The sequence below is a fragment of the Lemur catta genome, chromosome 3, assembly GCF_020740605.2.
Source record: "Lemur catta isolate mLemCat1 chromosome 3, mLemCat1.pri, whole genome shotgun sequence".
Lineage (NCBI taxonomy): Eukaryota > Metazoa > Chordata > Mammalia > Primates > Lemuridae > Lemur > Lemur catta.
In genome coordinates, this window is record NC_059130.1 from 102,278,609 (window position 1) to 102,306,086 (window position 27,478).

General features: G+C 45.8%; 1 protein-coding gene across 1 annotated transcript in view; it reads left to right on the forward strand.

Annotated features, from left to right (window-relative positions):
- Positions 1-27,478, forward strand: part of CSMD2 (CUB and Sushi multiple domains 2) — a 572,570-nt gene that overhangs the window by 104,319 nt on the left and 440,773 nt on the right. Inside the window, 1 exon segment of the mRNA XM_045548313.1 lies at positions 4,154-4,266. Coding sequence (XP_045404269.1) covers positions 4,154-4,266 — 113 coding nt within the window.

Here is a 27,478-nt window from a genome sequence, read left to right on the forward strand (position 1 = left end):
CCATGTAGCCTTCACCCATTTCCTCCCCAGTCCTTACATCTTACGTAAGTGCAGTATGATATTAAAACCAGGAAACAGATGTCAGTGCAATGTGTGTGTATTTTCTCACATGTGCAGAGTCACAGAGCCATCACCACCATCAAGACACAGGACCGTTCCATCCCCACCCAGATCGCCCTCGTGACACTCCTTTATGGTCATACTCACTTCCTTTCCTGTCCCTATCCCTAACCCCTGGCAACCCTTATTCCATTTTCCATCTCTTTCACTTTGTCATTTCATGAATGTCATATAAATGGAATCATGTGGCATCATATGACATGTGATCTTTTGAGATTAGCTTTTTTAAAAAATGTATTTTTTTTTTAACTCAGCATAATGCCCTTGAGGTCCACCCAAGTTGTTTCATGTATCAATAGTTCATGCCTTTTTATTGCTAAGTAGCATTCCGCGGTCTGGATGTGCCAAAGTTTGTTTACTCATTTGTTTATTGTGCTAGGACATTTTGGTTGTCTCCAGTTTGGGTTACTACAGATAAAGCTGCTGTGGACAATCACGCACAGGGCTTTGTGTGGATGTGAGTTTTCATTTCTCTGGGATAAATGCACAGGGATGCAATTACTGGGTTACATAATTACAGTGTGGTTTTTTTTCCCTTTTTTTTAAAGAAACTGCCAAACTATTGTGCAGAGTGACTGTACCTTTTTACCTTCCAACCAGCAATGTGTGAGAGGTCCAGTTGTTCTGCACCATCACCAGCATCTGGTATTGTCACTGCAGTATTTTTATTTTAGCTGTTCTAATGAGTATGTAGTAATATCTCATCATGGTCTTAATTTGCACTTCCCTAATGACTAACGATGTTGAACACCTTTTCATGTGCTTATTTGCCATCCAGATACCCTCTCTGGTGAAAGGTTTCTTCATGTGTTTTGCTGGTTTCCTAACTGGATTGTTGGATCCTTGCGTTGTTCTCGATCTTAGGGGAAAAGCACTGTCTTTCACCATTAAGTGTCATGTTAGCTGTAGGCTTTTTGCAAATGTTCTTTATCAAGTTGAGAAGGTTTTTGTCGATTTTTAGTTTTCTGAAGTTTTTTTTTAAAATCATAAATGGATGTTGAAGTTTGTCAAATACTTTTTTCCTGCATGAGTTGATATGGTCACGTGATTTTTCTATTTTTAGCCTGGTTACTATGGTGGGTCACACTGACTGATTTTCTGCCTTGCATCCTTAGAATAAACCCCACTTGGTCATGGTGTGTAATTATTTTATATATTGCTATCGTCTCTTTGCTAATATTTTGTTAAGGATTTTGTGTTTATATTCATGTGAAATATTGATCTTTAGTTTTTAAAATTTGTACTGTCTTTAGCTTGGTATCAGGGCAATACTGGCCTTCTCATATGAGTTTAGAAGTGATCATTCCTCCTCTGTTTCCTGGAGAAATTGTGCAGAGTAGAATTGGTGTTAATTCTTCTTTATAGGTTTGGTAGTATTCTCTAGTGAAAACATATAGGCCTGGATATTTCTTTTTTGGGAGTTTTAAAATTACTAATTCAATTTCCTTAATAGTTATAGAGCTATTCAAATGATCTATTTCATATGGGGAAAGTTATGATAGTTTGTGCTTTTCAAGGCCATTTCATTTATTAATAATTTGTCAAATGTATATTGTATAATTTGTAGTATTTCCTTATTATCTTTTTGATAATTGTGGGATCTGTTTTCCTTAACCCTTGCCAACTCTGGCTATTTGCCAATCCAATAGTTGAAAAATGAATCTGGTGGATTTAGTTTTCATATTTTGATTTAATTAGGTGGATCATCTTTCTGTTTTTGTTTGTTCATACCCTTTGCCCTTTTCCTCTTAACTGTTTGTTTTCTTATTGATTCATAAGTGCTCTTCCAAGTTATAAATACTAACCCTCTTCCTGTCACATATATTATACATAATCTTTCGGTTTGCATTTTTCTCATTATCTTTTTACGGTTTCTTTTGTCACACATACATGCTCTTAATTTTTATGTAGGTACATCCATCAATATTTTTCTTTAAGCCCTCTAGAGTTTCATGCTGTATCCATCAGTACTCAATCACTTTCAATAGATAGAAACCCAAATCAAGCCAGCTTGAGACAAAAAAAAAAGAAAGGAAAGAAAGAATGTTGGCTCATGTAACTGGGCATTGAAGAGATAGATTTCTCTGCATGGCTGGATAAAGGATCTGAAAAATATATCATCAGGGCTCTCTGCCTCTCTTCTCTTACTGTTGCTCAGCTTTTGTTTATATCTGTGTGGTGATATCATTTTCTCTAAAGCAGATAGTCTCTGTATGTTGATAAAAAGGCTGCGGGCAGTCCCAGGCTTCTATTCTAATGATTTAAGATCCAAAAATAAAAGACTTTCAGAGTCTATATATCACATTCCATGGAAGGACTCAGAATGACCCTGTCTGGGTGTGTGTGCCCTCTTCCGTCTCCTCCACACCTTGAGCCAGTCCATAAAAATGAGAAAGAGTGTGTGCCACGCATAAGCATTTGCCCAGCTCTGTGGCTCGTGGGCAGGCGGGGTGCCTGCCAGAACCCCAAGCCGTGGACAGCTCCCTGGAAGCCTGATGGGCAGGTAGAAGCAAAAGGAGTCCTCTACACGTCTTGCTTAGAAAGGCCTTCCCCAGCATAAGGTGTTTTTTTTTTTTTCTTTTTTAAAGTTTGTTTCTTTCTAATAGGCATGGCTTCATTATTATATAGGTAATTTTTGACCCATGAGAAAGAAAGAAAGAGAATATGAATATGGGGTGAGGTAGGGATCTTTGGCTGGATATCTTTATACTTGAAAAGAAGATGACCTTGAAACTTATGTGGTTACCCACTTCACAATTTGATCCCTTTTTCTTCTCTTTTTCTTGAGTTCATTCTGAGTTAACATGAATTCTCCAAGATTAGGATGGTGGGAAGGACAAGGGCTTCATCTCACACAAGGCTTTTCACAGTGGGTGAATATGTGATTTCACTTGTCTGAGCCCAGTACTCACGTTCTTCAGGGGTATCTTGGGCATCGAGGTATCAGATAGCAGTGGAAGGTATAGAGTGGGATCCAGGTGCATCACAGACATTCCAAACTACCTGAAAACGGGAGAGTAGAGGTAAGCCTTGAATTCCCTTCCAGATCCCTGATGGGGGGATCTGAGGGAGGAAGGCTGAGCCTAAGAGAGGGGGTTAAAGACAGAGGTGGGCAGGAGACTGGCCACCTCACTCCCACCTGTGTGCACCCTCGGGTCTCCTGTGGGGGCCACCATGCATGGATGCCCCACGGCAGACAAAGTAATTCCTAAATGTATTCCCAAGTGTTCAGTGATACCCTTTTAACTTTGAAGGAATCTCTAAAAATGACCCTCTTGTGCTAAAAACATATTATCTCAGGCTCAACTAGTCCTTTATTTTCACCCGTTTCCTTTTCTTCACTTAAATTCCAGAAAGAAAATTCAAACATTTTAATTTCAAAAGCATGCACAGCGTGATCCCATTTGTATGAAATTATTTTGTTGAATATGATTCCATCTATTGATCCTTCCGTCTCTTTGTATGTCAGCTGTCAAGAATGATTATTTCTAGATCATGTCGGGTTTTCATTTTTTGCTTTCCTTTTTAAACTAATAAGCACTTACTTCTATAAAAGCAGTAGACATTCCTTTAAAAGAATAAAGTCTATGATAAGAAGCATCCACACATCCTGCTACTTAGAGTTGGCTATATTTTCCTCAATATGTGAACATTGTCTACTGGCAATTATTAGTTGTCAACTCGTGGGGAGGCTAATGGGACCTCAGCCTGGAAGACAGCAGACAGGAGAAGAAACAACTGGAAGAGGAGAAACTGAAAGAGGAGACACATATGAGGCAGGCCTCCGGCTAGGGGATTAGGCCATGGCTTCAGGGGAGTCACACCCTCATGTTTCCGGGGCAGACTGCTGCTTGTCATCATCTCTGCTGAGAATCACTTTTGTCTTTGAACACCTCTGTGTGTCTCAAGTCAGGCCTCGTTTATATTCCTCCCTGTGCCTGGATCAGCACTGTGCATCCAGCAGGTGCTCAATTGATGCTTAACGGATGTGTAGTTTCCCGGGGGAAACTAATGGCACCTCATTGTCTTTCAGGCTCACGGGCTTTCAGCTGCCGGCCACCATCGTCAGCGCAGCCACCACCCTCTCTCTGCGTCTCATCAGCGACTACGCGGTCAGCGCCCAGGGCTTCCACGCCAGCTATGAAGGTAGGTGTCACTGGAGCCTGAGATGGGATGTCCTAACAGCAGATGTGACGTCTAGCAGGCAGGGCTGTGCCTCCCTCAGCTGCGGGGAAGGAAAAGTTCTTCAGACTCAAAGCTGTGCCTGTCCTAACAAGGCTGGTCGCCAGCCAGTAACTCACTTACTTAAATTGCCCCTCTCGTGTTCCCGGGAAACTGAGAATTGAAATCAGAGCTCAGCTGCAGTAGTTTATCCTGAGGGCCTGGTAACATCTACTCCTCTGTTCCCTTTAACTAGGTTTTGCTGTGTTTTTATTTTTTTAATTCTGTTTTATATTGGGCTTAATTATATAAGGTACCTCAGGTTGTTTTTGAAAATAAAAGAGATATAAAGCCTAAGTAAAAGAAATAAAACAAGCAGCTGAAAGCTCAATATAATGACTGCAAAGAGTCCGTTTTATATCATTCAGAGAACAATTGATTTTTCCTTAATAGCGTGGATTAGGGTTTTTTTTTTTTTTGGTTGGAGCTATGCAAATAATTTGCACTTCTCTCAGTCTGTTTAAATATGGTGTTAGAATTCAAATTAACACTAATATCTTCAGATTATACACTGTTATTATTATTAACTTTATTATGTTAGTTCAGAAGGTGGTACTTGTGATCTCTGTCATTTCCCTGGGAAATTTACATCTCATTAATAGTTAATTATGCCACTCTTGCCTAAGACCTGCACTGCTATTTTGTGTTGAGATCATTAATAGGCATATTTTAAGACTGTTAATGATAATTAATAACAATAATGACATAACACCCTAGTAATGCGTGCCAGTTATTAGAAAGCTTTTTTTCCTTTGCCTTTGTTTAAAAGCTTAAAGAATAAGTGATGCTTTCTTGAATGAAGCTGCAGTGATATAGAAATAGATACTACCTTTGTCTTGGCCAGGCATACACCACATAAAGAGGGCAAGTCCTACCTCCTTGGCAAAAACCACCCTTGGTGGCAGGGTCACAGGGGCCACTCTGATGCTGTAACCTGAGGAACTGAGGGCTCCCGGGAAGGCCTTTGTTATTTTCAACTAAAGATTTCCAAGAAAGTTCCACATGCCTTTAACCGAGGGCTTCTGACATAACTCCATTTAACTGAGGGCTCCTGACCAAGACTTACCTCTCTCTAAAGTGAGGACTCCTGAGATAGCCCAATTTCTTTTTAAAAAAACGATCAGTTCCTCCCAATATCCAGTCTGTGATTTTGGTCATCCAGGCTATACCTTTGCCCTGGTCCTAATTCGAAACTAATTCTCTCCAAGGTTGAGCTACAAGCTAATTACTAAGACAGGCCTCTTCAGCAGCTTCCTAAGTCCCTCTGGCCATGAGCTCCTTCCACAATATTTTGGCCTTGGGGAAACTGACTGTATTCAGGGACAGGGCATGGGAGAGGGGGGACTGAGTCATTGACTCAGAAGAGGTGCCTACAGAGATTCTGTGACTGACGCATGGGGGACCTAGGCCATCATTCAGCAGTCCTTGTGGGTCTTTGTGCAAGGCCCAGACTCCCATGAATCTTTAGGAAAAAATATGTCCCCATTGATCCCTGGTCACACCTCCCTGCCAGGGAGACAAGCACTTCTCCATTAGGCAGAAAGGATCTGTGGGTACATTCACAGAGCCCTTTGAAAATGAGGTTCTAGCCTGGAATTTAGGGTCTACAGCAGGGCTCCAAGAGATCTGTAAACTCTCTGAAATTAGAGACAGAAAACCTGAGGATGTATGTATTTGTTTCTAGGGAGCATATACAGGAGGGGTTAGCAAACTCAGGCCCCCTAGACAAATCTAGCCAGCAGCTTGCTTTTATAAACACATTTTTATTGGAACACAGCCTCGCCCGTTTGTTTGCATGTTGTCTGTCTTGCACACACTACAGCTGCAGAGCTGAGCGACTGTGACAGATACCATATGCAAAGCCTGTGAAATATTTCCTCTCTGGCCCTTTACTGAAAAAGTTTGCTCACCACTGGCCTAGAGCTGTGATGTCCAATACAGTAGCCATTAGCATATGTGACTATTTACATTTACATTAATTAAAATTAAATAAAATTTAAAATTCAGTTCTCAGTCACACTAGCCTCATGTCAAGTGTTCCTTAACTACATGTGGCTTGTGGCTACCATATTGGACCACACAGATACAGAATTCACAAAAGGCCTGTGATTCAAAAGAGGTCTCAAAACATTAGGGATTAATTACAGGCCAGTGGGTCCCCCCTCTTACCTGCCTGGCACAGGTGAGACAGCCCAGGCCTGAGAATGCTTAGCAGGGCAGAAGGAATGGCCTGTCCTACCTCAGCCACATAATCCATCAGGTCTCTAAGTCATTGATGCTAAGAAAATAAAGCCTTGCAGCTGAGGCCCCAGCCAACGCTGGACCAGTGCATGTGCAGGTTGTCATAGCTGAGTAAGTTTCTATGCGGTCACCTATGCAGGGCTTTTGCAAACTTTGCAGGATATGTGTGTGGCTGACTGTCTTTGTTTGTGTCTTTGTGCTCCATGGTAAAGTGGGTCACAGGTGTCTGTGCTAACAGGTGAATCAGGCACCAGTAAGCCAAGGCTGTGGCCATCGCCAAGTCCCATTGGCTTGGCTGGGGACTGGACTATGGGGCAATTTGTGCATCTGGAAAAACGTGAGCTGCACCCACTTTTGGAACACCTGAAGTGCTGGGGCAAGGAAGGAAGGAGGTAGGAACAAGTAGGGTGAATCACTGCTGTGACTATACACACGTGATAGATGCCCTGGCCTGTCTGTCACTGGGCTTATTCAACAAGAGGCTGAATGATCCTACGTTTTGGGATTTACTGATAAACGCTAACTTCTTGGACCTACATCTGACTAACTGGGTGAGCTTGGGCAGGTTTTTAGACTCTCTGGGCCTTACAGGGGCTGGTGGGGGAGATCCAGTAAAGGACTTTATGAAGATTTGGCTCTCAGGGAAGGAGATCGGCCCCCTCCCTCCATTGCAGAGCCCACCTTAGACATTTGTGCCAGACGGTAAGCAAGCAGGCAGGCAGACAGACAGACAGACAGACAGACAGGCTCCAGAGGAGAGGCCCGCCTGCCCGCCTGGGCTGCCGCCAGTGAGGACGGCTTCCTTAAATTCTCTGTTCACGGCGTTGCTGTGTCAGAGCCCTGCTCTTGTAGCTCCCCTTGGCTGACATCCCTGAATGTCTGCTATCAAAGCGAGTTTGATCCTCCTCCACCCTCGCCCGGAATGTGAACAGCGCAGATAAGGAGCTGAACCGCTGGTAGGGATTTTGGAGAAAGGTGAAGTCAGGTGAAGAGTGTCAGCTCACGGCTGCTCCCGCTTCAAGGCAAAGATCCAAAAGGCCAGTAGTCAAACCCGGAGAAGACAGAAGATGCTGGGTTTGTAATTCTTGGGGGCAAGAGGATGGGCTGCAGCGGCTGGACAGGAGGGAAGAGGATCAACTCGTATTAAGCACTGACTGTATGCCAGGCACTTTACATACATTATCTCATTTAATCCCCCCAACCCTGTGCACGGATGTTGCTATCCATCTGACAGAGGTACAAGCTGGGCCTCAGGGAAGTGTTGTGCAGCTTAAGTCTACTTGATGGCCAGGAGTTTGAACGTGGCTTTTCTGGCACTAAAGACTGTATTCTTGTCCTGTACCGTCCTCCCTCAAAACTCCTTGGGTACGGCAGAGGCAGGGGAGGGCACAGAAGTCTGCCTTGGCATCAGCGTCCCTCCAGACTGGCACGTGTCACCCCACGGAGGCAACACAAGATGCGTTCCAGAGCTTCTCAGCAAGGGTTACCAGACAAAATACAGGGCGCCCCCTTAATCTGAATTTTAAATGACTCAAATTTTTAAAATAGGAATAATTTTTAGTATATCCCAAATATTTCATGGGACATACTTATACCATTGATAAAATCATCCGTTCATCTGAAATTCAAATTTAACTGAGCATCTTGTGTTGTTAGTTGCTGGATCTGGCAACCCCACGTTCAGTACTGAGTTTGAAAAGAGCCTCCAGGAGCCCTCACCCCACGAACCTCCTCCTCCTCCTGACTCCCAGGTCTGCCCCTGTTCTGCTCTGCCCACGTAGGGCTGCCGGGCCAGGTCTGGCCTCACCGCTGCCATTCCAGTGAGCATACGTTTAGCCATCTGTCTGCACACGTACGCAGGCACTGACTATGTTATGTGTGCAATTCTGTAATCCGGTTAATGAGGCCGACATTTCCCTGTGTTAATAAAAGTTTCCCTGGTTTGTCCTTTCTAATGAATATCAGTGAGGAAGGCGTTGTGGTTTGAATGTACCACAATTATGTAACCAGTCATCTTCTGTGGACATTTAAGCAAAGAACATCCTTGTACATACAACTTAAGCCCTCATCTAATTATCTTATTAGAACAAATTCTTGGAAGTGCAATTGCTGGGTCAAAGAGTGTATAGATTTTACATTTTGATATATAATTCCAAAGTGTCTTTAGAAAGGTTATACTAATGCACACTTCAGCAACAGTGTGTGAGCCGGCCCATTCCCTCCACTTTGCTAACGTTGCATGTTGGTGAGTTTTAAATCTGTTCCATTGATTAAAATGAGTGAAAAATGAAATCTCATTTGTCCTGATCATTTGCATCTCTTTGATTATAGGTAAGGTGGAGCACCTGTCAGCACTTACTGGCCAGGTGTCGATCACTTTATAAATCACCTGTCCCCCTCTTCGCCTACTCTTCCAGTGGGGTGTTAGTGTTTTTCTTATCTTCCTTGGAAGTGGTTTTTGCATATTAAGGATAATTAATGTGATGAGTTTCTTTTTGAGGTGCAGCAGTTTTCATTTTTATGCCACTGATTTTCCATTTTAATTTTTTTTAGTATTTCTTTTATGATATCTACTTTTGTTGCCATGCTTGGAAAGGCCTTTTCCATGCCAAGATTAGAGAAATAGCCATTTAAATGCTCATCTTATTCTTTTAGTTTTACTTTTTACTTTCCACTTTTAAATCCCCCTGGAATGTAGTTGTTTGTCTCGGTTTCTGTGACTCCCTTTCTGTTTCCGGCTCTCTAATGCTCCCTGTGTGTCATTCTGTCTCTCTGTGTGTGGGGACGCCTGCATCTTCCCAATTTGCCCCCAGTGTGTCTCTCCCTGGTGTTCCTAGTCTTGCTGCCATCTAGACATTATTTCACCCACTCTAGCCCCTAGACTTCCCACCTTCCACACACACAACTCTCAAAGGTTGTACAGGATTGTTTCTGTCTGTTCCAGACAGATCACCAGGTAAGCAAGACTTGTGAGCAGATCAGAAATGTCAATTAGGTAAGAGTCTCTGCAGGTTTTCCATGTTTAATCCTGGTTGCACTTTTGCACTGTGGCAGTAAGAATATTGTGCCATCACTCTGACACTTTTGTGCAGGAGAGCCCATCTCTGAATAGTCTAGATCTCAAACAGATATTTCTTTGTTTTAGCTAAATCTATCTGTGATCTTGGTAATATAGGCTGCTTTCTTAAAACCCAGCCTATTCTATTCCACGTATTATCTCCACATAGAAACTAGAAGGAGGAGGGACCTTACTTGTGCAGACTCCCTGGTAACCATCGGGGGGAGGTGATACAGGATAAGGACTAAGATCTCAGGCTCTGGCTTCAGATATCTGTCATCAAATTCCATCTTACCCCCCACTTGGCTGCATGACCTTGGGCAAGATGTCATTTCACTGAGCTACAGCCCCCATGCCTATAAAATCAGGATAAGAATAATACTTACTTCATAGTGCTGTTGTGAAGATGAAGGAAGAGAACACACAAGTCACAGGATGTGCTCAGTACAGGACTTGGCAAATTGTCAGCACTCAATAAATGTCAGCTAATTAATTAAGTCACTGTCATCCTAACCTTACTTGACAGGGATTATTTTAGGAGATGGAAGGAATACATCAACTCTGTAGGTCACAATCCCAGCCGTACCCCAGTTCCTTGGCTCCTGAGTTTGCATAAAATCCTTAATCTGGCTGTTCATGGTGTGTCTAGTCTAACAACCAGACCGTGGCTTCTTTGGAGAAGGAGCAGAGTGTTCTCTAAATCTGTGAGCCTCCAGCAGAGCATGCCTATTGGATGGAGATGAAATCTCTGGCCTTGTCACCTGGTGGACTGGAGCTAATGAGGCCAAGCCGGGAACTTAGTCTGCTCATGGCCTCTTCTTATCATATCAGAGATGTTGGCTTTAGAGCTAAGGATCCTAGTAATGAGTCCAGTAGGCCCTAGACTATCGGGATCATGGACTTGAAAGCTGTGACACACACACATACACACACGCTCACATGAACACAAACATAACACTTTTCCATAGAATTTCCAGGGAGTTCACAGGTATCCTGCAACCTACCCATGAACCCCTAGTCTCTCTAAAACATTGAGCCCAGAGAAGCTAACCTCACACATGAAGTTGGTTAGAGAGATTTATTGAGCACATACTGTATGCACTCCCTGATTTTTAATCTAGGTCTCATTTTTGCAGTCACAATTTGTGCTCTCTCTCCTCATCCATCTCGCCTCCCAAAGGGGACCAGGGAGGAAGAAATGCTCCATTTAGTGTCACTTCTGTAAAAACACCTTGGTGTGCTTTTGCTACCAGTGGAAGCTCAGTAACGTCATTGCTGCATAAGGACCACAGCGTGTTGAAACAGGGTCAGACAGACACATCAGTGAGGGATGGACAGACAAAGGTGGAGCTCCTTGTTTTGCTGTACCAGGAGAGGAGGGTTGGGAGCAAGCTTTGGGACAAAGCGTGCCTTCTTGGTGTCGGGGGAAGGGCTGAAGGTGATCATGCCACTGTGCACACAGGGAAATTGGGGTCCAGAGATGGGATTGGAACCAACTGCATGGGAGAAATGGACCCCTCCTGGTTTTATCCCTTCCTGTAATTAGACCTGCTGATTTTCCTCTCCTGGCCTTAGCCTCTCAGATAATTTTCTCATTCTGAAAGAGTTCCCCAATTTTGTGACATTATGCAGACATCTCAAAATTGGGCTAATGGAAGCTATTTGAGCATATATATATATATATATATATATATATGAATATACTGAATATGCAGTTTGCACTGTTTAGGCCACTCCGGGCCAGAACAGCAGAACAGCAGGCCAAGGCCTCCTCCGGGGTGGGAGGTGACGAATGTCCATTTCCTGTGCTCAGGAGGGATGATGTGTGCTTCCTGAGTGAACCTGCTCCATTTCCGATGGCTCTGCCCTGGGAGTTGAGAACATTCATTTTAATCAGTACTGTGGAGTAGCAAATTAATACATAGAGATGTGACATTTGAGACAAATTGGGCAGCACTTCTCAATAAGTGGGGAATCAGGATGATTTTCATATCACGTCCTCAATAATCCCACAAATAGTTCATCATGCATAGTGATGTTTTTTTCCCCCCTTTGGGGAAGAGCATTAACATAGCCTGAAGATGATATTATGCCGAACTCTAGTGCCCTGACCCTCCTCATGTCAAGGTGTCAGAAGAAACAGGGATGAGGAAGGAGCATTCTCAGGCAGCTGACTGCCTGCAGGTAAAGTCTACCTCTCCTTTACTTCCCTGCCCCCACTCACTCAGCCCTCACTCATTCAACAAATATTTACTGAGCACCTGCTATATGCCAGTCCCAAGCTAGGCTTAAGGATACGAGAGTGAATAAGAAGTGGCCCCTACCTTCAAGGAGCTCTGAGACCTAAATATTGTTGGGAGAGGACTAAGAACACAAGCACAGGAGTCAGAAGACGTGAGTTCCCACCTGGCTTTCCTTCAGACCAGCTGTGAGACCTTGGGCAAGTCTCCCAACCTCACTGATCTGATCTTTTGCAAAACTATAATGCCTACTTCAATGGGTTGTAATGAGGATTAAAGGAGTGAATGCATGGAAAATGCCCAGCACAGAGTTGCAATAGGTACCACTTCCTCTACCACGTGGAGAACGTTGCTTTCATGCCTGGTTAGGTCTCTGGAGATCAGGTTCAGGCACTGCCACGTCCCTACTGTGTGACCAAGGCAAGGCACTCCGTCTCTCATATCCTTCCTGTGGAAAATAGGATAACTCTCTTTTCCTTTTGAGAGGATTCGCACTAGTGATAAGGTATAGAAAGCACCTAGTGTGACATTTGGCACCTAGTAGACACTCAGCAAAAGGAAGCTATCATAACATGGCGTGGTGTGTTTTGTGAGAGTGAAAAAAAACTTTGTTTCCCCTGACAAAATCTTTGGTCAAGCCATATGGCTCTCTGAGGGCAAAGGCTGTCACCTACATTTTGTTTCCTCTGCCACCATGCTACCTTAGTCCAGGGCCTGCCACACAGCAGGGACCCCACAATGATAGCTAGTGTTTGCCTCTCCTGACCTGGATCCCTGCTAGTTTATATAGGGCTTTCGTGCAAATTAGCACAAGTGGCCACCCTGAGGGGACATGGCTCTGTGAGCACATGGCTTAGTGTATGGAATATAGACTGGGTTTTCATCTTCATTTCCCCTCTGCCTGGCACACTTTCACAGTACTTAACCTGACCAACTGTACTTGATGGCCTTGCTCCAGAGCCTTCCTTTCAGGAGTCTATAGTCACTCACCATTTACAAAAGATTCGGAGAATCATTGGACGCTTGGGTGTAAGGATCTCAGAAAGCTTTCACTTAAAAACCTCTAATTGCTTCCAGGATGGAGTCCAAACTTCTTACCTAGCCATCAAAGGCCTGGGCATCAGCCCCACCTCCACCCCCTTCCTTCTTCACCCACACTGGATTTTGCCCAGTTCTCAAATATACCATACTCCATCTCCACACTTATCCTTCAAACATACTGAGCCCCCTCTCCAGAATCTCCTCTCTCCCAAACTCTTCTAGTCTCTGCCCAGACCAAATCCAGGGGCTTCCCCTGTGCACAACTGCTCTGTTATATTCTCCTTTAGCTCCCTGCATGGCTCTATCCATCATGGGCATCACTCTAGTATTTCCTGTTCCTTCTTTGCCTTCTCCACTCCCGTGTGTGCTTCTGGACAGCTGGAACACTCAGTAGAGCGGCAAGGTTAGAACTCAAGGCCTGAAGGAAGCGTTGACTCTCAACTCAGCCATTTAGTAGCCAGCATGTGACTTTGAACAGGTCACTAAACCTCCTCTGACCTCCCTTGGCATAGGAAGCCAATGATGACAATAATAAATTTCACTCCATGGGATTATTGTAGGGAAGAAATGAGGCAACACATGTCAAGTGTTTCTAACAGTGCCTGGCAGAGATAAATACTCAAAAAGCAGACATGTGAGCCTAGCCCAGGGTTTGACACATAATAGATGCTCAGTAAATACTGATTAAACAAGTGAATGGATAAATGATCATCTCACCCAATAAAAAAGACCCAGATGAAGAAAGAGATTTGCTCAAGGTACCTGGTACCATATTTCATTGACTCTAACATGCCCTTAGTCTTAGGATGCAGTATTAGTTGATGTGCCACTAAGAAAGAAAAAATGCTGCCAATTAAAGTGTGACATGTCATCGATTATAAGACACATCCCAGTTTCAGAGATATTATTAATAAAACGTGGGAAAGCTTGCACCCTAGAACCAGTGAAATATGGTAACTGCTTAATTGCTGTTGACCACCCCTTGGGCTCGGTTTGGGGTGGGCTCGTCACTCTGGCCTCTTTTCTGACCCAGAGCTCTCTGACTGCCAGGACGCCTCCTTTTCAGCATTCAGGTGGAGGCTCTGGGCCACGTGATCGCCTCCTAATTTATTCTCTCGGCTCCAAGTCTCATTACTTCTCAATTTTCTGCATTGAACTCTATTTAACACCTATTAGCACAGGTCTTCAGCTGATAAATGCCCTTTCCACAGGAGGCAGCAGGATGCCCCAAGGCCGACCTTGCCTCCCTTCTCTGTGTCCCAGGCCGGGGCCCACAGAACTCCAAATCTGGCTTACTCGGGACCACTGCCGACCCTCTCCTGGCACCCCCTCTAAATGGTTCCTGTGGCACTGAGAAACTACATGGGGACCTGGATGTGATTTCTCAGATTTGGATAGAAGGGGAGAGGGTCAGCCTTCCATCGCTAGTCCACCAGGGACTGTGTAGCTGGACATGCTCATCTGTCTCCCTCCTGTGCACTTGGGCCAAGTGATCCCGGCAGAGCTTCCTCACCGACCCCAGCCCTGGAGGTTCAGGGGATGCATGCCTTTCTACCACCTCTTCCTTGGGGCGCCTAATCTCCCAACCCACATGCCCAGGATCAGTGGGGAGGGAATGCTTCCAAACAGGAGTGCCAGATTGAATATTTCAATCCCACCTCTTCCCAGTAATTGATAATTCAGGGGTGATTAGCCAGTGTTTTGGATTATTCTTTCCATCCCTTCCCTTCATTAGTGTGAAAAGTTGAGGGTTGAACCCATTGACATTTCATTTTAACAGCAGGAGAGAAAAGCACTTAGAGCATTAGGTGGGAGATTCTGATTTGGAGATTCGGTGGTGGGCAGATGACATCTCTGTCCTTTCCCTTTCGGTCCCATTAAATGATAGGAGTTGCTTCACAGTCCTTTATCTCCATACAAGCTGCAGGATCCATAAGCCAGGGCCTCTGAGATGAAGGAAACAAAGGAACCAGCACTTGTTGAGTACCTTCAACATGCCCAGCAATGCAGGGGGACTCTGCAAACCCCGATACATCACCATCGTGTGACCCCATTTTGTACATAAGGCAGTCAGGGCCCAGAGAGGTGGGTCACCTTGCCTGAGGTTATCCAGCACATAGGGGCTGCATAGTTTGAAAATCAGTCTGGTTCCAAAGCCTACACTTTCTCCCTCTCAAAATAAGTCACGCAGTTCTCCAGGCCTGCCCCTCCCACCTGTTCCTACCCCACAGAGAGGAGAAGGCGCGGGCAGGATGCTGGAGCATCTCTCTGGGCCTGCAGTCCCAAGTCCTGGCCTTGGGGACTTTGTTGCTGCCTAAGACCTATCTTGTGGACCATGGCTTTGCTTCCCTGCTCTGAGACCTTTCCTTCCAGCTCTCTGTTTTTCCCTCAAGACCTCTATCCAGCCGTATTTTAGGAGTAAAACAGACTGGGCTTGATAATAAATTCCATTACCAGGAGTTAGTCTAAGGAAGTGGAGGGGACAGAGTAGTGGACATATCGAACACATTTTAGCCTCAGGGCTTCTGTACATTCTGTTCCCCTTCTCTGCACTGCTCTGCCCAGTGGTCCCATAGCGTTTTTTTCCCCTTGTCCTATTCAGGTCTGTGCTGAAATGTCCACTTATTGTGAGGCCTTTCTTGACCACGCTGTACAACACAGCACCTCCTATCACCCCCTAATATATATGATTATTTGTTTATTTGCTTATTGTCCTTCTTCCCTACCAGAATGTGAGCTTCCTGCTGTCAGGAGCTTTGCATTTTTCCCATTCTTATTGTTCTCTGCTGAATCCTTAGCTTCCTAGAACAGGTCCTGGCACATGTTAGGTGCTCAATAAATATTTGGTGAGTGAATGAAACCAAAGGCCAGAAAAAAGAAAGCATCGGCATTGGAGCAACTGCAAGAAATCCCGCAGGGCGAGGGTGCAGAGTGTGGGAAGGGGAGTAGCAGGAGCTGAGCTGCGTGAAGGGCAGGGGTCAGCTCCACAGGGCCTGGGAGGCCACGGGAAGGAGCTCGGGCTTATTTACAGAGACGGGTGGCACTGAAAGGTCTTAGGCAGGGAAGTGACACAGTGAGATTTGTGCTTTTAGAGATAGCAGGGAGAGCAGGGGCAGACTGGATGCGAGGGGACCAGTTGCGGAGGGCAGGGGAAACCATTGTCCAAAATCGAACTTACCAGGACCTCCACTAGCACTGGGAATGTTGCCAGGACAAGCGGAGACCAAGCCCAGGGCTTACTCTCCACATTCCCTTGTGGATGGGCATCTATGCTGCCGGCACAGAGGGAATGTCCTATACCTGGAGCAGCTTAGCTTTCACAAGTGCTTGAACAAGAATGTTGATGATATTCTCCTCTGTTCTACAGACATTAATGATGTGACTATAACTGATTGAACAAGCTCATCTTACGAGTCCAGTGAATAGATGGATGTTCAGGTGCTGGGGTTTCCAGTTATGAGTGATGTGGACGAAGCCCTAGAGATCACACTGGGAAATTATGCAGAGGATTCAGAGCAGGGAGAAAAAGCAAATGCATGGGATGATGATGATTGTAAGGATGATCATGAAGGCTAGCATCGCCTGAGCTCTTACCAGGTGCCAGTCTTCCAAGTGCCATTTAATCCTCACAAGAATCCTACGAGGTAGGCACTATTATTATCATCCCCATTTTACAGATGTGGCGCAAGAAGGTTAAGTAACTTGCTGGAGGCCACACAGCTAGTAAGAGTTAGAATGTGGGTTTGAACCCAGGCAGTTTGCCTTCAGCCTGCAAAAAGGAAGAAAATGATTTCACACAGCTGGGACTGTTGGATCTAAACACATTTCACTGGAATAGGAGCAGTGTCAAGCTTTGTACTTAATTTAAAGAATCTAACAAAAGGAAAAGATGTAGTAATCAGATGATATTCAAATGTAAAAGTTCTGTACAATAAAAATCATCTAAAATGGAAAGAAAAACAACTGATTGTTGAATGATACTACAGCAAACGTGGCAGCAAAGGGTTACTCTCTGTGTTATAGAAGGACCCCACGCAAAGTGGGAAGAAAGATACCTAGGAGTTCACACCAGAAGAAATAGAGTCAGCAAATAAATACACAGGAAAGGCTATTTGGTCTTGAGAGGTAACAAAGTCATGGAAATTAACACAATGAAAGGGCACTTTATCCCTATGAAATGAGGCCAGAGAAACTGGAGGATATGATACAGTGCCGGAGTGTTCGCCGAAACACGGGCACACGCACGTCTTGCTGGTGGCGATGTAAATTAGCCCTTTGGGAACCAGCTTGACAACATGTATCAAGAGTCATAAAATGCTCATGTCATTTGACCCAGTAATTCCCCTCCTGGGAACAGATCCTACAGAAATAATTCAACGGAAGAAGAAAGTTATATGCATGAAAGTGTTGATTTCAGCATTATTTATAATGATGAAAAATTGGAAACTGTAAAAATGTCCAACAATAGGGGAATGGCTTGGCAAATTATGGTATATCTACCTAATAGATTTATGCAGTCATTTAAAATTATAATAGCATTATTTAGTAATACAGAAAGATGTTTATGATATTATTTTCAGTGAAAAAAGCAGAATACACAATGATTCCCGTATTTATGACAACCATGTAAAGTAGGTCTTATATGGATAGGGAGTGGATGAAAATAAGAGAAGCAATTGACACAGGAGGACAGTGAGGTTTCCGCAATTTTTAAAAAGTTCCTCTTTATGACTGCTCTAGTGTTGTTTGTGTGATAAATAGCAAATGGGAGAAAATCCAAAATCAAAGAGTAAACTAAAGCTAAAACCAACAGCCGCGAAGTCCTGGCTTGTGTGAAAACTACATAGAGGTGTCATTTGCCTATGAACATAGCATGAGCCAATGTCACAGGGCCCTATTAACAGATTATCGACTCCAGATCTCGGGAAGTGGGTGCATTTGGAGAAAGGAAACCACATAGCAAAGCCCTGATCAGTAGCAAAGTGTCTTGGAGGGTCAGGGACTGTATCTCCAGCAAAAGACCCAAGCAGAGCAGGTATTTGGGAGGAATAAATGAGGCAAGTGATGATCACACAAAGAACAGCTATAGAGACCTGGAAGGGACAAGAGGGTTTGTCACCCAGAAGACAAATAAGGGTTCTTTCTAGATTGAGAGCAGAATGACAGCCAATGGAAAGATGTTATAACGAGGTGAATTTTAGCTAAGAATCAAGTTGTTTTCTATAGCTTTAATTACCATAATTTGGAGTAGGCTGCCTTATGAGGTAATGAGTTCCTCATCTCTGGAGGTGATCAAGCAAGAGTTTGATTGATCAAGCTCTGCCAGGGTTAGCATAGTTCTCAAACTGCTGCTCTGTGTACTGAATTTTATCAGAGTTAGCATTCTATTGATTGTAAGATGTGCCATTATTTTATGCATCACTAAAGAAGAAAAACTTCTGCCAATTAACCTGTGACATACCCTTGACTGTAAAGCTTAGCCCAATTTCTGAGCTGTTTCAATGTGAAAAAAAAATCAGTGAAATACTATATAGCCCTGGGGATACATGGTGTATTAGGAGGACCCAAATCTACAGGCTAAACATGACACATTTTCCAATCTTATCATAAAGCAAATATATATAAAATAAATCTATATATAACAAATCAAATAGTAAACTAAACATGTATTTTAACTAAATATATATTTCTACATAAGTGAAAGAGTAAGCTGTGTATTTTAACTAAATATATATTTATAAATATATTTGTATGCATAAACTAAAAATACACACACACACGGAGAAAGAGAGAGAGTCAAATCCCTTCCTGCCCTGGGAACACAAGAGACTCTTCTCCTGAAGCCTCCATGTCCTTCTCAAGTGGAGGCTAAGATGTGGGAGGACTTCCTTCTTTTCTTGGGAAATAGATCCAGAAGACTGTGGTTTTAGCAGCTGCACCCTTCACAAGCCAGGAGAACATGTACTCTCTTTCCTGGGCCGCACACCCCGCTGCCTCGGAGAACAGCATGGACCCTGCTTAGAGGCAGCACATGGACAAGTTGGCTTCTGGCTGAGGCTTCTTGGAACACAGAGTATCTTTCCTGGTTTCTCACTGTCCAGTCAGGCACAAACAGGAGATGCCCCCAAACATTGTAAAGATTATGAAAACCTAAGTTTTTTAAATTAATTTACCCATCCATCCATCCATCCACCCGTCTATATGCCTTAAATGCCTACCCTGAACAAGGCCTGGGAAAACCCAGCCCCTGACCTTGCAATCATGGGGAACCTGCGGCCTTCTGATTTCAAGATTGTTCTTTTTTAAGCACCAAAGGAGGCAAGAAAAGCTTTATCTTTCTCTGCTGCACCCTTTTTAATAAAAGGATTTGTTCTGTAAAATTTGGATTGAGTCAAAAGGCTGCACGAGGATCCAGAAGGCCACATTGTGGCCCCAAGACTGCAGGTTCCCCACTGCTGGTTGAGGAGAGAGATAAGAAATCAAACTGTGATAGCTGCTTGAGAGAGGAGGACACAGGGCACAGTGGTCACTTGCTTAGGGTCCAGGAAAAGAGCTCACTCAGTAGCCTGTGGCTTCCATGCCACTGCCTCCTGGGAAGTCCCCGGGCTCTGAGCCAGCAGCACCCCGACCCCTCAAGGTGAGTGTTTCCCTGGCACATTTGGAGAAGAGAGATGCAGCCAGTGCAGCTGGAGGTGACAAGTTCAGAGAGAAGGGACCAGGTCATGCACAGCCTTTACATCATGGGAAGGATGTGGCTTTTACCCTGAGCGCAGCGGAGCCCGTGGGTGGGTCCTGAGCAGAGGATGACCTTGTCTGACCTGCCTTACACCAGGTGCTGTGTTGAGAGTGTGCTAGAGGCAGGAAGAGTGGGGACAGGGAGACCAGCCAGGATCTACTGCGGTGATGCAGGCAAAAGACAGGAGTGAGGGGTCAGAGTGGGGAGCTCAGGGTGGAAACAGGAGCAGGGGAGGGGTGAGAAGGGGACGTCTTCCAGATAGAGTCTGAAGGTGGAGCTAACAGAACTGGCTGCAGATTGGGTGTGAGTGTTACGGGATAGTCAAGGGTAGCTCCAAGGGTTTGGGCTGGAGCAATTGGCAGCGTGGAACTGTCATTAACTGAGATGGAGAAGCCCGTGGGTAGAACAGGCTTGGGGTGCGCAGATCAGGAGCTGGGTGTGGACTGCTAGGTGTGAGGCACCTGCCAGGGATCCGGGAGGAAGTGGCGGGCAGGCAGTTGGGTGGAGAGAGCCTGTCTGCAGATGTAAGTCGGAGCATCTTCAACATGTGGATAGTACTGAAAGCCATGAGGTCAGATGAGATGACTTCAAGAGGGAGTAGAGATGGAAAAGAGAGATTCTCTTTAGTCCCCAAAGCTGCATCTGCCTGTGGTATTTGCAGTATCTTTGCCCCCCTTTTCCCCAGGTGTGGGTCTGGAAACAGTTACGTCCGTTTCCTGGTTTTTGCAGCAGCTGTAGCCTCAGTTCCTTCCAGAGGTCTAGGAAGGGGCAGGTCAGCCTGCAGAGAGCTGGGGACCAAGGACAGTGCGGGTTCTGGCAAAGACCTGGTCCCTGCCCTGAGGGCCTTACTGCCTCCCTGCTTATCTTCCTGAAGCAGGTGCCCAGCCCCTGGCAGGAGCTGCACATGTGGTGGTTGAGGGGAGGGACGATGGTCCCAGGAGAGTTCATGGGCTCTACCCTGTGGTCCTGAGAGGAGCAAGAGAAAGCCCGTGTTGCGGCAAGGATGCCCCTCTGCACAGAGAGGGGCAGGTGGTGTGCCCGTGGATGCTGGGAGCTGGTGGCAGCATAAAGGATCGCTGCCACACGGGGAGTACAAGTTCATCTCTGCCTGGCGGGCACCTATTGCCTGGGGAACAATGGATTGCAGATTCCATAACGGGCATGACAGTGAGTGATAATACTTGAAAGGGAATCACAACATCTGCTCCCAAAGCCATGTTCCCCGGAACACCAGTCTGCCCTTGGTTCCTGTCACAGTGCCTTTGGAGGTGGCCATAGCACCTAGCCAGCATGCTGGTGTTAGCACATGGAGAACAATTAGCAAATCTGTGGCTTGGGCTTCGCATTGGGCTTCTGTCTAAGGGCTAATGGTTGGCTCACAAAAGTGAGGTGTTGGGGGCACATTGCAGGTGGGGACCCGAGGAAAGCAGCAGCCAAGCCTGTTTACTGCAAAATGCAGACAAGCTCAGGAGAGGCAAACGTGTCCCATTAGTGCCGACGCCCTGGCAGCTATATTAAAAAGAGCTGTTTGGGCTCTGGCAATATGTCATTGGCCTTGTTTATGTGACTGTGGTTTTGAAGGAGGATCCTTCATTTACTCAACAAATATCTATGGAGCACCTGCTACCATGTGCCAGGCACAGTTTGAAATTCTGGGCTTAAAGCAATGAACAAAACCGATAAAAATCCCCGCCCTTGTGGAGCTTACATTCGAGTAGATGGAGCAGGTAATAGACAAGCTAAATGAGTGAAATGTACAGCAGATAGATGTTGACGAATGCAAAGCTAACTAAAAACCAGAGAAGGGGGATAAGATGGACCCTCGGAGGGGAGATTGCAATTGTAGACGGGCAGTTGAGGATGACCTTCTTGAGAAGGTGATATTCGTGTGAAGACCTGCAAGCGGTGAAGGTGTGAAATCTGAGGGAAGAGTGTTCCAGGCAGTGGGAACAGCCAGTGCAAAAGCCCTCAGGTGGGCCTGACACGTGTGGGGAACAAGGACTCAGGGGTGGCTGGAGGGGATGGGCGGTGGAGAAATGCAGAGGAGGGGGAAGCAGAGAGGACGTGGGGCCAGATGCTGTAGACCCTGATAGACTATTTTAAAACTAGAAGCAAACGTTGGACCATTCAGCCCAAATTCCCAATTTTTCCAATGAGAAAACTGCCCTCTCCCTGTCAGTAGCTGACCTGGTTCTAACCCTCAGGTTCCTTGACACCCAACTCAGGTCCCTTTTCATTAAACTCATTTAGCCATTGGGAACACGTTATAGGCATTTCACTGGCTATGGGAAATGAGATACAGACCAAACTGGCGGAGAGGCCCAGAGAACTGGGGTGGGGAAAGCTCTCAGGAGCAGGTGCCCGTAGACTCTTTGTTTCCATTGGTACCTCCCGTCTTGAAGGGAGCATCTCAACGCTTACCTCTCCCAGAGCGCGTGGAAATGGGACTCCTCTGGCCCAGTTAACCAGACTGATATCTGGACTTTTGACAGTTTGGGCATCAATCCACCCCAACCCTCCTTTACCTCTGGAAGTTATTAGGCAGAGTTATTAGACCAGGGCTCAGCCTCTACTGGGAACAGAGGCGCAGCATGTAGTAATTGATCGAGGATTACTAGCACAGCGCCAGGCAGCAGGGATCCACTCGTGAGCAGAGACAGCCTCTGCCCTCTGAGACCCCATGGAGCTCCCAGCCCAGCTCATTCATTCATTCAGCAAATAGTCGTTGTGCACCCAACTGTATGCAAGGCACTTGAGAGGCACCATGAATACGGTTGTGAGCAGCTCAGACGCCATCCTTGTGAAACTTACAGTCCCGTGAGGGAAGAGACATTAAACACATAACCACACAAGGAAATATAAGCAAACATATTAATGACTAAATGAACATATTAATAAATGAATATCTTAAGACTTCACTTTTTTTTTTTTTTTTTTGAGACAGACTTTGTTGCCCAGGCTAGAGTGCCATGGCGTCAGCCTGGCTCACAGCAACCTCAAACTCCTGGGCTCAAGCAATCCTCCTGCCTCAGCCTCCCAAGTAGCTTGGACTACAGGCATGCGCCACCATGCCTCGCTAATTTTTCTATATATATTTTTAGCTGTCCATATAATTTCTTTCTATTTTTAGTAGAGATGGGGTCTCACTCTTGCTCAGGCTGGTCTCGAACTCCTGAGCTCAAACGATCCGCCCTCCTCAGCCTCCCAGAGTGCTAGGATTACAGGTGTGAGCTACTGCACCCGGCCAAGACTTCAATTTTATTGCTATGAAGCTTCAACTTTATTAGAAGCTGCCCATCTGTGTAGTGAGATGAGAAAGTGTTTTTGAACTTGAGCCTGTTCTACTTAGTTCTGTTGAACAGGACAACGGTAGAGCCCCATGACAGGACACTAGAGACGGCCTTCAGACGGACAAAAGTCCGCTGACTTAACCTACGTCATTTTCTCAGTGCTTGGGCCCAGCATTTCGGCATCTTGACTCACAGAAGCTTCTGCCCATCCACAGTGCTTGATGACAGGAGGCAACATGGCATAGCTAAGAGTTAGGAAACCTGGTTAAAGTCCCAACCAGGCCACTCCCTGGGGGAACAAGTTTGAATGAGACTAACCTTTCAGGGCCTTCCTTTCCTTCTCTATAAAACTGAGGTTCATGCTCATACCTGCTATGCCTTCTTCACATGGCACTTGGGAAGGTTAAACAAGAGAGCGTGGGGGAAGGTGGGTGGTAAACATAAAATGCAGAGCACATCTGTGGTTTTCGTTTCTCACCTGTGCCCACTTGGAGTTGGAGCCAATGATGGATGAGTGCAGAGAACTGGCAGCAAATTTCAGAATCCTGATTTGGCTCTGCGTGCTTTATAAAGCATAATCATTTGTTGGTTTAAGTGAGATCTCTAGGCTTTTTCAAAGAGTCAAACAATTTATACTCAAACTGCATCTTGACAGCCAGACTTGGATGTGCTCATCTTTTTTTCAAGACCACATGTCTTGCTTTTACAGATTATCTGTTACATGTTTGTGGAAGAAAATGAGGGAAATTCACAAAAGCACAAAGAAGAAAATTAAAATCAACTGTTATCCGACCCCCTAGATATAACTATAATTCATATGTTGTTGTTTATTCTTCCAGACGTAAGTGTGTGTATGTGTGCATAAAATTAGAAATACATTAATATATTTATATGTATACTATTTATGTTGCTGTAATTATTTACCCAATCCCCTGTGTTTAAAATTTAGATTGTGTCTACTTTTCCTTTGTGATAGATAATGCTGCCATGAAAAATTACTATACATAAATCATTGCATTGCATCTGATTATTTCCTTAGAGTAAATCTATAAGGGCATGGCCATTTCAGAGACTTTTGGTATGTGGTTTCAAATTGCTTTCCAGAGAGATTTATGTTCCCATCAGCAAGGTATACCCATTTCCTCATTCCCTCCCCAACGTGAACATTACCATTTTTAAACAGTGGTTCACCAGTTGGATGGGCAGAAGATGGTTCACCAGCAGAGGTCAGGGGAGGCCAGTCTTGAGGGGTCGCCCTATCTCAGCAGCTGTAGGAATCACAGCAGATGCCTTTTCTCAGAAGCTTGTTGTTCCCTGGCCGCGGCTCCGACCTGCCTCCTGTTCACTGAGGACCAAGTGAGGGTTCCCTGTGTGTTTGCTCCGGGGTGGACACTCCCCGGAGGCTGAGGTCAGACCTGATACTTAGGGGTGTCTGAGTCCTGGAGAGAGGGGGGGAGCTTCAGGTCGAGGTGGGCCAGTCGCCTGCATACCATCGTGGACGTGATTCTGGGCTTAGAGTCAAAGGTCCTCTTTTCCACCAGCATTGGGCTACAGAATGCTCTTTCCAGACCAGATGCAGAACCTCTAGAGGCAGCGAGCTAGCATTCTGCCCCCGGGAGAGGACATTTTGATGCCTAGCGGTAATGCCAGGGTTTCTGTGCCTGAGAGTCTGGCAGTGGACTCCCTGGGAGACGCTGACCTTCCTCACAAGCACTTGCTGACTCCTTGGGGGCTCTCACTCACCTGGCCTGGGTCACCTTGGGGTAGTTATGACTCCACCCTGGACATGGCTGGAGACTCAGAGAAGAGGAGGCAGAGCACAAACTAACCAAGGTCGTACCCAACGATGAACTGCAGCTCGTTCATTCATTCATCCAGTCTTGCATCATGCTAGTTATTAGGAGAGAAATGAAGATAAATAGGGCCAGGTCCTCTGGTGCCTTCTAGGAGCTCACAATCGAGTAAGACGGACAAGCCCATAAACCAGCAATCGCAAGACAAGGGGGTGAGCAAGAAGCCCTCTGACAGTTTCTTTCTGAGACCCTGGAAGCCCAGGCTGCTCACCTATTTTCACCTGGTATTTACACTCTGGAAAAAGTTCTTCTGGAAAAAGCGTGGGATGGTGAGCTGGAGGTGAGAGGCTAGGTAATGATCTGGGGTGGGATGGGTGGGCTGTGAGCAGCTGCTCTACTGGCACCCTTGCTTGAGGCTCCTGGAATAATGAAAGCAAGTGTAGGTGGGATCTGAGGTCTCAGAGTTCTCCAGGTGTGATATGCAGCATCCCCCTCCTAGGAGGCAGGACATTACCCTCTGAGTTAAAGACCAGGGGACCGTGGTGAGGCCTGGGAGGACAGCCTCCTGGGTGTCTCTAGACTGAGGCACCTGGCTGAGACTCAGGATGGGCCTAGAGGTGAACCAAGATGGGCTGGAGTCCTAAAAGACAGGGGGCCAAGAATGCACTGACAGAAGGACATGGCAGAGAGGGCAAGTGAATTTCATCTTGGGTGCCAATATCAGTCAGTTAGTTGTGGCTGATAAGAACCATGTGCTGAGGCCACCTCTAGAGTGACTGAGAAGAGTGCAGAGATCAGTAAGTGATGTCTGCCTGGGCAGGGTGATAGGAATGGTGGTGCGTATGAGGTTTTTGTCAACCCTGATCGCAGGCATCACAGAACATATTGCCGGATGGCAGGGAGGACGGCATCGTGATGGTGTGCGTGACTTATTCTTGTCCCTGGGAAGGGGCTGCATAGGCCCCACAGGAATAAAAATCTGAGGTGCCAGCAGAGCGGGAGCCATCCATGGAAGACAGATTCCTGAGCTCAGCAGGGTCCCAAGATAAGGTTCCAGTGCTAGGGCAGCTGTGTCACCAGCCAGAGAAACTGAGGCCGGAACCCAGTCTGGTGAGGGCAAGGGGGGCTCAAGGCCAGTGAGCTCCTCTTTGCTCATAGTATTGGGCCTGTGGCCACGTAGCTAATTTGACCTCCACCTTCTAATGATGGCCTTGCCCTGTTCAGGGCCAAATCAAGGCCTACTCATGACAGAGCCTACAGGGGCTGCATGAGTCACACCTAATCATAACCATGTCACAGAGCAGCCACATATAGGGGAAGTGGGCAGAGTCCTGGCAAATGAGGTATTAGGAGCATTTAAAAGTCCTCCTTTCTCCCCTGACCAAATCCTCTCCTACAGCCTAAGCATGTAAGCACTGACTGTATTTTCACTATCAGAGGTGGCCCCATAAAATGCCTAAGCCAGAAACGAGCACAGGACCTGTCACCATCCAGGAAGCAGATCTCTTATCCTCCCTCTGCCTCTTGGGCAAGGCAGAGAGGGTCTCCCTAGCCGAATGTGCTTCGATATGGGCATGCTCTCTTTCTCTGGGAAGATTTCTTTATCTCAGCTCTAATTAGCTTTCCTATCAAGAAATCATTTTCACTAAATGGGTCTTGGTTCATGGGTTTCCCATGTCAGCATGAAGAGCCATTGATGAAAAGTGGTAGGAGACTGTGGACCAGCTGAGCCTTTCCGTGTCCACTGTCGTCAGGGGTAATTGGCGAATGACCAACAGCAGCAGGACCTGGGCTGCCCAGCCCCACCCAGAAAGGACTGAGCAGAGGTGATTGCCCGGAAGAGGGAGAGAGGGTGAGGATGGCAGGTCCAGGGCCAGATAGAGAACCCTCTCTCGGAACATCAAGCTCCTCAATGCGGGAGAGAGTAGGAAATAATAGATTGCATGGAATTAAGATGATATTTGGCCAGACCTTAGGAATACCTCGACCCTACCCCAGACCAACTCTTCCTAAAAAGCCCCCGCGTGAGACTCCATAGCTTCTCGATGTGCTCCCTGCCCCCCTGCACCCCATCCAAGAGTTTAACCCTTATGAAATCACGGCAAATCTTAGAATCAACAAATGCAGTATGTGCTGTTTTTCTTTTTCTTATTTTCCTCAAGAAGCTCTAATTAAATTGACAGTGCATGTCATTATCGATGACATGCTTGAATCAAGGAAATATAGTGTATATGCAAAGAATGAAGTTGGCAAAGAAACCCTTGATTACTAGATAAAGCTGTGGCTCCAAATGCTCTAGTGAGCTGGCTGGATTCCAGTGACAATATCTTTAGCCTATTTCCATGATTTTTGGGGAGGTATGGGAGAGAAAGCTACCTCAAAGAAATTTGAACACGAAACGTAATCTATTGTCTTGGGTTCCAGGGAAGTCCAAAGGGCGGATGGCCTCAGGAGCAGCTGGGTCCAGTGTCACTGAGACCTTGTTCCTCTCTCAGCTCTGCTTTTTCTCTCTCATGTGGCAACAAGATAGCTTCTGGGAGCTTTGAGTTTATACGATCCGAGAGAAAGAGAGAGATCATATTTCTCCCAACATCCATATATCAGAAGTCACGGAAGAACTGTTATTGCCAATGCTTGGGTGATGTGCCACGCTTCAAGACAAATCTCAGTGGGCTGGGGGAGGAGATGTCATTTTGGCCAGTCACACAAATCACAAGGCAGGTAGGGCATTGTGACTT